This window comes from Sinocyclocheilus rhinocerous, unplaced genomic scaffold (assembly GCF_001515625.1).
Source record: "Sinocyclocheilus rhinocerous isolate Xijiao unplaced genomic scaffold, SAMN03320098_v1.1 scaffold14, whole genome shotgun sequence".
In the NCBI taxonomy this organism is placed as follows: Eukaryota; Metazoa; Chordata; class Actinopteri; order Cypriniformes; family Cyprinidae; genus Sinocyclocheilus; species Sinocyclocheilus rhinocerous.
The window spans coordinates 1236474-1249354 of record NW_015629561.1 but is presented as its reverse complement, the minus strand read 5'-3'; the positions used below and the strand labels follow the sequence as shown (position 1 = coordinate 1249354).

The 12881-nt window shown below is 37.8% G+C and overlaps 1 protein-coding gene across 1 annotated transcript in view; it reads right to left on the bottom strand.

Annotated features, from left to right (window-relative positions):
* Positions 1-12881, bottom strand: part of srgap2 (SLIT-ROBO Rho GTPase activating protein 2) — a 136663-nt gene that overhangs the window by 60114 nt on the left and 63668 nt on the right. The window contains exon 3 of the mRNA XM_016551340.1: positions 5649-5841. Coding sequence (XP_016406826.1) covers positions 5649-5841 — 193 coding nt within the window. The remainder of the gene's footprint in view (positions 1-5648; positions 5842-12881) is intronic.

The following is a 12881-nucleotide window of genomic DNA, read 5'->3' as shown; positions in this document are numbered from 1 at the left end:
TAAATCTTCAAAAATTCTAAATTGTGTGTAAAAACTAAGAATACCGAAATTGAAACCGAAAGTCTATTAATTGTTGAATGATTAAAACCAACCTGAGGCATTGACAGCCCTGAGAAACATCCTCCCAAACACACTAATTTACTTTTTCATATGCAAAGAAGCAAAACACATGCTTAACCACATAAGATGGAGTCCTGGGAGAAACACAGTTCCTCTTGAGAAATGAACAAAGGGACGTTGATGAGATTAGTATGGCCTGACGGAAAGGGTTCTTAAATGGGTATTCAGACGAGGGAGCTCCGGGTCATTTCTGGAAGGCCATGAAAAAGCTGAGGTCACATGAGTGGAGGAATTGCCCAATTAACAGCAAGGTCATCGCAGACAGAGACGGTCTTTCACCAATGGAACGCTCCACAAAGCCAAGAAGGGCTAATTCCTAGGTGACATACACCAGGGACGTGACATGGTGGCATGTGAAGAATTTTAAGAAATGAAGAATATGAAGGAACTCTTGACATTTGGTTGGACTAAAATAAAGTCTTGTTTGGAAGGTACATGAGAAAGTGTCGAGGGGAATTCTTCACTCTGGTGAGAAGTGTTTTACAAGGCCTCGGTTTCTGTCCAGACATGATGCTGGGAAGACATCAGTCAAGCTAGTCAAAATGGAGAGGAAATGAAACTTGCCCTGCCTGCTTTCTCTTACCGTCACACACTTATGAAGTACAGACTCACTTCCTCTGGTCAAACAAAACCCTGAGCTCCTCCTCACACCTCCCGGGAGGTATCGTGACACTGGATACTGCAGAACAGGCAACATTACGACACTTGTGTAGGGAAGTCTAACACAGGCAAATTTCATTGGCCTCCAGACAGATAAGGGTGTCCAGTCCTGTTGACAATATATGTACTGTTAGTAAATTTGTTTAAATTACATTTAAAAAATATACATTTACAATAAAACCAGCTAAGCTGAATATACAATATATGACATCATTGTGCCATTACTCACTTTAAAGCACCTTTGTAAATCGAATAAAACCATAAAAAAGCACCTGCTGCACATTTATCATGCATAATTTTGTAGAACTAGAGTTAAACATCTTGCTGTAGAAAAGGTATATCACAATCTTACTCTGACCAAAGTAATTTGAATGCACCTGACCTCGTAATTACAACCTCCCAACTCGTAAATACGAACTGCCCAAGAGGACTTGAATGTACCATTAATGCAGGGTTTATTTAAATACACCTGAACCAGCTAATTAAGGTCTTACAGATTACTAGACACTTCCAGGCAGGTGTTTTGGATCAGGTTGAAGCTAAACTCTGCAGGAAGGTTGCCCTCCATGTGCAGAATTGGATAACCCTGGACTAATGGTGCATACAAGTCCTCCTGGGAAGTTCGTATTTATGAGTTGACAAGTCGTAAATTACGACATCAGGTGCATTCAAGTCACTTTGGTCGGAACAAGATGACGATTTAACTTTTCAACATAAAATTAAACTTTTTTAACTCTACATCTACAAAATGAATAAAGAATGTGCATCAATGTGTTTTTGCTTTTTTCTGTTTTCATTCAATTTATGAAGGTGATGTAAACTGAATCATCATATATTCTATGGTAATTATACAATAATATAATATTTTATTAATTTCACCAAATTTACCATCAATACAGACGCTGCATGTCTCTAGTCGTTGTCAGCATCCATTGCATCCGACATGTTTTCTCACTGACACGCCCCCAACTCGGGGCTTAAAGAAAATTTAGATTTTCCCCACTCGTAATAATCGCTGCGTCCGAAAGCTCTAAAATGCTGCCTTCAGAGGCAGCATTTCAAGGCATGAAGGCATCAAGGCACGTCCGAATCCAAATTCTGCTTCACTTCCTGTCTCCGGAGGTACCTTCTTCTGATCAAATTTTGAAGGCAGCATAGATGTATCCTTCGCTGCCTTTGATATCCCACAATCCTGTGCTTTCCAATTCCGTGACGGTTGGGATAAAAAAATAAAGATGGTGTCTGAAAGTTGCGCTTGGTGGTCAGTTTGTGTGTAAATGTATGTTTCTGACTAACTTTTTGCACTTTTGATGTTATTTCTAGCGAGAAATCAGTATTATAATAATTAAATATTTGTTTAGTTATCATCAAAACTCGTTCTATTTTGTTGTAGATCATTAAACTGTTACGCTGCCTCAGAAGCCTGTCCGAAATTCATGAGTTTCATGAGGTGCCTTCGTGCAAAAACGCTGCCTGCAAAGTCATTGCCTCATAAGGCAGCGAGGCAGCAAGTCGGCTGTCTAGGCTTTCGGACGCAGCCAATGATTTTGTGGTGGTGTTCATGTGCGTTCAACTCATAAATACGATATATCCGACATGACTTGATAACATGTCATAACCATAAGAGATTGGACTAAGAAATTCAAGACATTAGGAAGTGAGGTAACACCATACGATAACATTTTAAAAACTATGAAATGACGAAACCACCATTGTCCATAACCTGTTCCTCTCGACCTCTTAAGGGGGAAAAGTAGAGAACTGGCTCGTAGTGTAATCTTGGATCAGCAGAGTGGACCATTAAGCATGTGACACATCACCACTTCTGTGTGGCACCAGTGTAACCACCAGACTTCTTATTTGTCATGAGTCCAGAAGTTGTGGTGAGTTTCAGTTGCTTCTTTGTATCAACTCAATCCATTTGTAGAAAATCAGGCATGCTAGAAATTAGGTCAGTACCACGGCGTGTTATCATTCCAGACCGCGTGTTTCTTAACCATGCTGTCCTTTCATTGCCGGGAGACTTGTCATCGGGCCTCCCGCTGGCTTGCTGAACAAATGACGCACACTGTCATACCACACATAGAGGAGCCATTTGACCCTTGACTGGGAAAATGGAAGGCATTGAGCTGAACTCTACCCTGTAAGAACATAAGCAGCATATCAGGCATCTCCAAAAGATCCCTATAGATGCCCCTTAGTTTGTCGGTTAGGGGCCTCACCGACAGCTACGTTCTTCTGGAAGAGCGAGGCCGGAAAATACCTCACATTCCTTCATGGCATCATAGTCCCAGATGTTGCCTGTTAAACATGCAGATGTTGGAACTAGAATCCTGGAGCTCAGGGGATCCACGGAGGGCAGGGTATTGTATTTAGGACGAGATTACGATCCGATTAGAATATCTCAGTGGGGGTCACTGGTATCAGGGCGGACATGACCAGGGGTTACTGGAGTCTTGGTGTAGTGAGGGGGTGTTCAGAGAAAGAGATGGTGTAATGCGGGGCTAATGCAGAAGAAAAAAATGAGCTATGAGGAAATCAGGAGACAAGCAGAAGAAATGACGTTAAAATGAAGAAATGAGTTCTCGGAGAGGAAATGCAAGCAAAAGAGAGCAAAAACTGCCTGATGGCGAAGTCTTCTTAATGCTTAAAATTAGAAAAACATAACATTGTATTGAATAAAATGATGCATTTTCTTCTTCTCTTATTAGTTTTTATCCATCCATCCATCCATGATTATTAGTTACATTTTGATGTTTAATTAATTAAAAAGTAGATAACAGTTCAAATAAAAAAATTATAAAATTTATAAATTTGTATTATCCAATAATATATTATATTATTATTATTAATATTATTATTGATTATAATTACTGTCATTGATTATAATTAATTATTACAGTTTTCTTATTATTTAATTATTTCTATATTTTTTCCCGGAAGGTTTTCCATAAAAAAATATTTTATTTCTGATAAATTTAGATAATAGTTCAAATGAGAAATAATTACAATTGCAATTATATATATATACACACACACACACATTATTATTATTATTATTGATTAATATGAATACATTCTTATTTTTACTTATTTCATTAGTTCTATATTTTCTGAATCATTTTTCATATTTTTTGATAAATGTGTTTAATTAAAATGTAGATAATTTTTCAAATAAAAAACATTATTATTTAAAAGTTTATTATTATCATTATTATTATAATTAATTAATATCTTATTATTATTTTTTTCCAGTAATTTCTGAATCATTTTTTTTTTTTAAAGTCTATATTATGACATATATTGTTGTTGACCAAAAATGAATATTGTGGTGTACACCCACCGCTTATACTAGAGCATGCATGTGTAGCTCTCATTTGAAACTGAACCTCCCCCAGGATCTAAGGTACACAGGGGTCTCATGTGCACCATGGTCTGATAAGGCACAGAGCTGTCACACAAAACCACTCTCAAAAAAACATGTGTGCTATCTATTGATTATTTCTACAAGCTGTCAGAGAGCAGTATGTTGACTTTCTCAGACTTGAAGCCTCCAGCACTCCAAACCATTATATTGGGAGCTGAGGAGTCAAGTGCAAATACAAAGAGCAAAACAACGTGAAAAGTCAGAGAGTGAAAAGGGAAAGGAGCAAAGAGAAGCACATGACAAGGTGGAAAATGAAAGAAACAATGAAATGAAGGAAAAGTTCAAGCACTGGATATCCCCCATGTCAAAACAGTGCCTGGGGCAAAACCGCCAGAAAGAAACCTGTCAAGGTACGCACACTAGAACCTGGAAAACAACTCAAATCCAGTCCAACCTATTTGCACAGCAAGCATAAAAGAATGACAATGTGTCACTGCAAATACAGAACATTGGGAGTTACAAAAGCACCTTGATAAATGTTAACGCAACACTATATAACACTGATTAATAGGCTCTTCCGCAGCATATCCTGTCATAATGACTGATGTGAGACAGCATCATTCTCAAAGCTCGCTAGTCTGTATCGGGAAACCTGCATTCGTTTAATGCCAGGTCTTCGGCATAATTGCCACATGCCTTTCTACGCAACTAAGCTTTAAAAAAGCCTGTTCAAAAGTCTAGCTCTATGTATAAAAATTATATCAGGGCCCCTAAAAAGACTGTTTTGTTTCATGCTAAACAATAAAATTAGCATTATAAGCTAATATAGCCAATCAGACAGGATAATAAAAACATTTATATCTTGAGTAAGAACATAAATGCTCCACTTCCACTGCTTTTCTTAATGTTACGCGGCTTACGCCAGCTGTTTCTTCGTAATATGGCATAATAACACTAACCGCTACAGAATCAGGATCAAATATGGGTCACTGGAGCAGAACCAAGGGCTTCAAAGAAAATACTCGACTTTATCCCACGATCAAAATCCCTGCTGCTATCAAAGAGATATGAGACAAACCTCTTACATAACAGCGGGGTCTTGTGAAATCCTCAAAGGACTTACTGTATTTACATTGACAGAAGCTGGTTCATCATCATTCCGACAAACAAGGAGACTCTTTTTACGCCTAAACGCTAAAATATGACTGTTATGGGTTTTTACCGTAGATTTTAATGAATTTATCTTGAATAAGCCAAAAGGGAGGTGTTGACTGAATATCACATGACCTTGGTGAGAGTTTACTCAACCATCTCAACATTCACTGCAAAACAGCTCTTATATAATCAGAAGATTGTGTGAGAGATTAAGATAAAAAAACCTGGATAAACATTGATTTCAAACCTTGCCCAGGTAATGGCACGGATCACAGGACTATGATGTATCAGAAAAAAAAAAGAAAAAAAAAACACTTGCTGGAAACACAGCCAAATGTTCTCTTACTTGAATTGAGGGTCCTTTGTGTAGCGAGTCTTGGCCAGGAACCTCTCGGCTAGTTTCTCTAGGTTGCGGGAGTAGTCCATCTCGATCTCAGCCTTCTTGCGGAAGAAGTCCTGCAGATCCTGCAGGAGCTGCACGCGGAGCTCACATTGCTGGTCCAAACACTTAAGCTGCTCCACCAACTGGGCTCGGATCTCTGCCAATCAGAGGAGGAGAAGCAGCAGAGTTATTACAATACTTCACACTCCGGTTATGCATTCTAAAGGTGTTTAGAACAAAATGTAAATTTTACTACTGAAAATAGCACACTAACCGCCATCATCTATCTACACACTTAACCATAGACTAATATTTAAAGGTTTGGGGTTGGTCAGATTTTTTGAGTGTTTTTGAAAGAACTCTCTCTTACGGCAAAAATAATCACTCAGCAAGAGCCATATGCAATCATGGGTGGTGGTGACTTGTGATTTTTTCTCCTAAGTGGAAAGTTTACCATCATATTTTAACCTATGCTTCAAGTTTAGCTTTTCTCTAGAACTCCATGACACGTGGAATAATCCTTAAGCCATCAAAATGATACTCAACAATGCATGAACAAAATCATGATATGTTTTTTCCTGTAATTTGATAACTAAATGGGGATATATGCATTTTTTTTTTAATGCACAAACAAGAAATATTTACGACTGGTAAACTCAACCTCTATGGATGAAAGTTCCTTTTGGACATTGTTTTGCAATGAAAACTCAATTAAAATGCAAAAAAAAGTCTGCATATTTAAAACATGACCATACTCTGATCCAGGCAGAAAAAAAAATTGTCATTCACATTTCACAATCTAGTCTATGCGGCTCCAGTCTAGTTCCTTAAAACAAGTCAAAAATAGCTGGTGGGCAGACATTTCAAACATTTATGCAAAAATCAAATGTTTCAAAGAACAGGTTTTATGATCATCATTAAGTAAATTGGTACATTAACACTTCTCAATAGACAGAAGGACAATGCATAGGGTCAAGAGAGCTCTTCACAGAGGTCCATCATGCACAAACACACACGTTACAGAGAGTTTATCCAGGCTTATCACTTTTCATTTCCGTTGTATCTTTCTCTGACTCTCTTTCTCCCTGTCCAACATCCGCCGAGCACTCAAGCATGGTTCCAAATTAATTTACTCCGCTCAATCCCGACAGCCTATTGAAATATTGAATTATGATGTTTACGTGAGCTCTTGGGAAGCCTAGAACTATGGATAGACCTACTTGTCCTGAATACTAAAGCTCCAATTAAAAAAACATGACACGATACAGCAGAGCCATCTAATTTAGCTGTTGTATAGCACTTTAATTATTCAATTAGTTTAATTATTCAAATTAGTCCTTCATCCAAACATGAAAAACTACCAACTAGCACCTATTTCATTGTTTACAGCTGCAGAATCACATTTCAGTTGATGAATTGACAGCAAGTCTCGAGTTAGCTTTCAAACCAGTGTCACAGGTGATGAGAAAACAACCTGAGAAAGTCCAAGAATCGACAGTACCTTTGCATTTCCTGCTGTAAAGAAATCTGATGACTTTTGCCTCCATATGCTCTAATTATTCCAACCCGGAGAAGAGAGGAGACCAGCAGGGTGTGACAGTCCCAGGGCTATGATACCCAGCTGTCCCGACTCTATTGTGCTTTTGCGCTGAGAGCACACTTTCACTCTGACATCACACAGAAGTGGGATTTCCACAGCCTCTGTGTCTCGGTCAAGTCAAACACAACAAAGATCACACCATTTACATCCTAGGACTGTAGGACTGGGTTTTTCCCACTTCATATGACTCACTGTGATGATTTTTACATGACAATACCATAAAGCAGCCCTAGTCTGTGAAAATAACTACCCGGGCCTTCTTTCTGACATGCCAACATGTGTCAATACCACTGACACGTGTAATTATCTGCCCTCCGTATAATTTATGATCATGGGAAATGAGTGCCACATCGTAATGCCTCAGCTCTTAAAATAAGCCCTGTAATTGTAGCAAAAAGCAAAGCATCTCCAAACACGCACAGACACAGAATGGTCAATGAGCCAGTCAGGCCTTCATGGGTTTAATAATGCAATTATGAGCTCATTGTTTCATTTTTATTGAGATAAATACAGACACAAAGGAAACAGAAGAATGCATGTGCAGATTTGTATATTGGTATCCTTAAAAAAATTTATGTACGTAGTGGGTAAATCCACAAAACTGTTTTTCAAACTGGGGTAAAATAAAACTAGGATTTATCTAGACATGTGGTGTAGACAAGCATTTTTGGAATTTTAAAGAGTCCATTCAAGTGTCTAGATCACAGTGGTGGCGTGATATTGATGTTCTTGTGGCTGAATATGTGTTCATTCATGTATATGTAAAAAGCTTCAGCCCTTGATTGGTTAGGTGAAGGGCATGAAGCCAACAGGGATGTGTGGGCCAGGGAAAGAAACTGAGGTATAGAGCTAATGGCAGCACATTAAGCAAGACTCTGCTGGAAAAGTAAAACAGTAATATTAAGTATAACCTGAACAGTTTGTGCTAGATGCAATACAAGTTAGAACAAGCACAGCAACTGATTAACTCAGGATCAGTTGAAATGTACTGTAAGTGATCTGCACTCCTCTTTATGTAGAGATTTGAGAAGAGCAGTAAACGCCATCACTGTCATCAACAGCAGGAAGAGTATAATCTAACCACACTCACAGGGAAACTCAAGTCAGATGTTCTGCATTTGTCTCAAGTGCTCATAAAATGTTTCCTAAGTCTGAGAAACACTGTGCTACCAATTCTCTGGCCATCCTGCTGTTCTACATCTACGGGCACCAAATACACAAAATAATGTTCTTTTTAGCAGCATCATATGACCCCTTTAAAACAGCCTGAGTGGGAAAGAACAAACACATACACACGGTTACAGAAATCCTTTAAGAACCGAAAATAAAATGATACTTAAAAACTTTCTTTAGCTCCATATCCACCTCCACGGGCTGACTGAACTCTTTTTGTTGAACACTATGAATTATTAATTACTAAAAAGTTTTTCAAGTATAGTGTGCCTCCTAAAAACATTCACTCAGTCCTTAGGCCAGAAACATACTTGGATAGTCACAATACTGTGGATGTAACAAACCTGTCTATGCAATTAAAATGGATATTAAATGGATATGAATGATTAAAATAAATTAATAATAATTTTAGACATTTAAGAAAGAAGCACATAAATATTAGTACATGCATTCAACAGGATATGTACATTCTACACAAGAGAGGAAGCAGAGGTTTTACTTCTGCAGCCGCCACAAAAAAAAAGCGACTCTTGCCTCACTGTAATTCTAACTACTTCATTTAATTTTTTTAAAGAAAGAGCACTTCTTTTTTTCCCTCTGAATCAACAAACAAGGACAACTGACCTTGATTCAAATGGCCTGTTTGATTGAGTATCATTAGTTGAGCATGTCATAAACATTAAAGTGACAAAAGCTTAAACGATCTCAGAGTGATCAGACAGCAGTGACCCCTGCCTCCTTGAGTGTGCATTTGCTGAACTAGCATTGCACAATGATCTAATTTCATGGCTACACGGCAGTCTTTGCAACACAGCTGTTGGTGAGCATGCTGCAAAGCGCTGGCTGGGACCTTCATTATAGGACAGAACCAAACATAGTGTTGAGTAATACCTGCGCTGGTCCCCAAACAACAATCATCACAGCTACCTGCTGAGATATCTGCTCAGTCAGGGTATTACACAGCCATGCATTATTGATTCTACTGCCTCTAACTAAAAGGAAGGGCGGGAGTGAGCAAAACAGATTGACCGACAAGCTGGCACTGGACAAAGGACTGAAAGATAATCTCAGATAGACAAACACTGCATGTTGCATGACATATGGATCAATGACAAATAAGAGAGATCACAAAAAAAGAATAATAAATAAAGAATATTTTGATTTTGAACATCTTGAATACATTTTAATGTACTTTAAGATAAAAAAGTACTTTTATTTTTTTATCATTTTATTAATTCATAAATATCAAATTTTTGGACTGTCACACAACTTGACATGTATCGTGTTATAAATTGTCAAAATATCTCAGATATTAGGGCAATTATTTATTTATTATTACTTATTTTTTTTACGTTGCTTCAATATATATAATGCCAAACAATGCAAATTTTTTCTGTGGATTTTCTTTCTTCATTTTTATATTAGGACAGTTGTACCACACTCACATTTTTGTGATCAAATATTAAATACAAATTTTCATTCAGAAATTAATAATGAAAATAGAAAAAAGACAAAAATGTAAAAACAGACTATCACATGCTAACTTTTTCTTATTTTCATTATCAATATTTTTTGTCGAGCACCCTCTTTGAGAGTTTTTCCAGTGATGTGCGTACTTTTGTTTTGATTTTGTTTATTCAGAAATTAATAACACGCTTATCACAGGATAAGTGTTATTCAATTCACTACATGCACAACTTGCATTTTAATGAATTTAAAAATAAAATCATAATGTAAATCTGGACAACAGAAATGAGTGCCATGTTACAGACTCATGTATTCTGAAAAACACTACACAAATAATCTGAATTAAATTTATAAGGACTACAGTGTAACTGTGCTTATCAGGGGTCTGTAATGTTGCTGTCTCTTCAAGGCCAAATCAATCCTCCTCCCCTCTTCATCCCAGCTGTCACTCTGCTCATTTCCCTGAGAGCATCTCAGCCGGCTCCCCTAAAAACCCCACCCCAAATCTGTCATATCTCATTACAAACCCTGGCTAAGGGCTCCAAACTCCAGGCTTGTCGCCAGAGCTTTAAAAGCAAGTAGATAGAAATCACCAGGAGGTAGACGGCAAGACTGCTGTCCTCAAAAACAGAGGCCATGCTCAAAGTTTGTGAACGCTGGGGTGCCATGGTGACTAAACTGATGAGATTAGTGTTCATAGTGCCACTCTGAAACCTCACCGAGCTCGAGGACGGCACTAACAGAGACAACAAGAGGGGTTAAAGTTTCTGAAACCAACACAAACAGCTCAGGAAGCCTGTTGTTTTGAGATTAGTCATCCTCACACGGTTGGTAAGTAGATGTCTGAGGTATTCACCGGCAGGCAAACACTCTGACGCATTCAGACAATAGTAAATTAAAGACACCTTAATACACCCCTTCTCCTGTGCTTTGCCTTTCACATCACAGCAGACGTTCATATCACACCAAACAACAAATATCTCAACAAGTTTCAATCTGTCTGTGAAGATCTGAAAGAAAGCATTTAATTAATTTTCATCAGTGAGTTTTAGAAACTTTAACGGATTGTTCACCCATAAATTTAAATTGTGCTGTTATTTACTTATGTCGTTGCTGATGTTTTTTGTTTTTTTGTCCATACAATGAAAGTCAATGGGGTCCTATACTTTAAATTGCATCAACAAAAACAGTAAAAATTCTTCATTCTTCAAAATATATATTTTTTTGTGTTCCACATAAGAAAGCAAGTCACAGGTTTGAACAACATGACGATGAGTAAATGATGACAGACTCTTAATTTTGAGTGAACTACCCCTTTAAGGGTATATTTCCAGATTTTGTAAAAAAAAAAAAAAAAAAAAAACACCACTTAAAAGTAGTAATCATTTAGAAAAAAATCTAACTGCATAATTAGAGCTTGATGTCATATCAGCCTTCTTTAACAAACCCACGAGGTTGATTTTCCTTCAGAAAATATCTTAAAAGACAAATTCCGGGAAAAACATGCAGATCAGGCCCTAATGATTAAGAAATGATATGCACAGGATGTTGTAACCTCACCCAAATGTCATAGATCACTTTATTTTCATACAACTCTAAATATAGTAGCTTTAAGTATTAAGACACTTAATCAACATATAAAATAGATCATTTTCAATTTCAATTATTTAGATATACAATTTCGATATAAAGTACATGAACAAGTAGCATTTTGCCAAAAAAAATCATAGTAGCTTTCGAATCACAGCTGGGGAGTGAGAAGACAAGGAAGATTCACGCACTTGTGTGTTTGTGAAAAAGAGCATTGTGCAGCTCTGAGCTGAGCTATTGTCTTCGTAACTTTTTATGGGATACAATAAAAAAATAAAAAAAAGCCAAATCTGAAAGGGACTAGTTGTTTCCAGGAGGCAGTTTTGATGGCGTATACTACTTGCGTCACCAAAGGCAGCTTGAAGGAAACCATCCATTCATCAGAGCAAACAGGAAGCAGAAGGGAGCTGACAGGAAGTCAGTTTGTGCAGCCGGCTACAGAGGGAGAGAGCTCCACAATGCAAGAGGAATTGGTCTAAGTCTCTTGGGAGAATGGGAAGAACAGCTGGCTGGGATGAGGCCCTGCACCTGAGCACTTGAGCTACAGTTTGAGGCCAACTGAGAGCCCAAATTACAGGGAACATTAAAGAAAAGCACTTTTAGTCACATGCGGTACGGTGCTTTGGGTCCCCACTCCCCACTTTGGTCTGTTCATCATTTTATGACATATTTCAGCAGGGTGGACACTATTAGTTCCAGACATGCCAAACCTAATCCTCAAATGAAAGATGCATTCTTCAATGATTGAAGGAGGAAACAGGAAATGGGGGGAAGAGATACAGTTTCAGAAGAGGTAGAGGGAACTAGTGGTCGACCGATATATCGCCAAGGCCGATATATCGGCCGATATTTGGCATTTTTCAAATATCGGCATCAGCCGATAAGTTTTCCTGTTTGGCCGATGCGTTCGTGGCGGGACTTTTATTTTGACCGCGCACCGGACTTTTATTTTGACGGTGCTGAGAACGGCAGCACCTGAACACACAGTGCTCACATTCTCCCTCTTGTTCGCTTTCGTCAGTAACAGTTCTGTCCACGTACAGAAGTCTGTCTAATAATCAGATATAACTGTTAAACAAAGGAATTAAAATTTATACAAAAAAGCATTATAACGATTGCTTTTATATTGTTAGTAATAGAAAGGCAAACATTATAATACTTTCTCATTTGCCGTCAGCATTCAGCAAATACGCATTTATATAATTTAAACAAATCTTTGAATGACTAATGAACATCTAATTTCAAAAACCTTGCAAACTTAGTCGAATCCAGCTGTGTGTGTGCTGTATGGAAAATGAGTGTTACCATGGCTTTATTTGAAAAAATATGATTCCCAATGCACACAAACTTCCCAGAATACTGAGTGC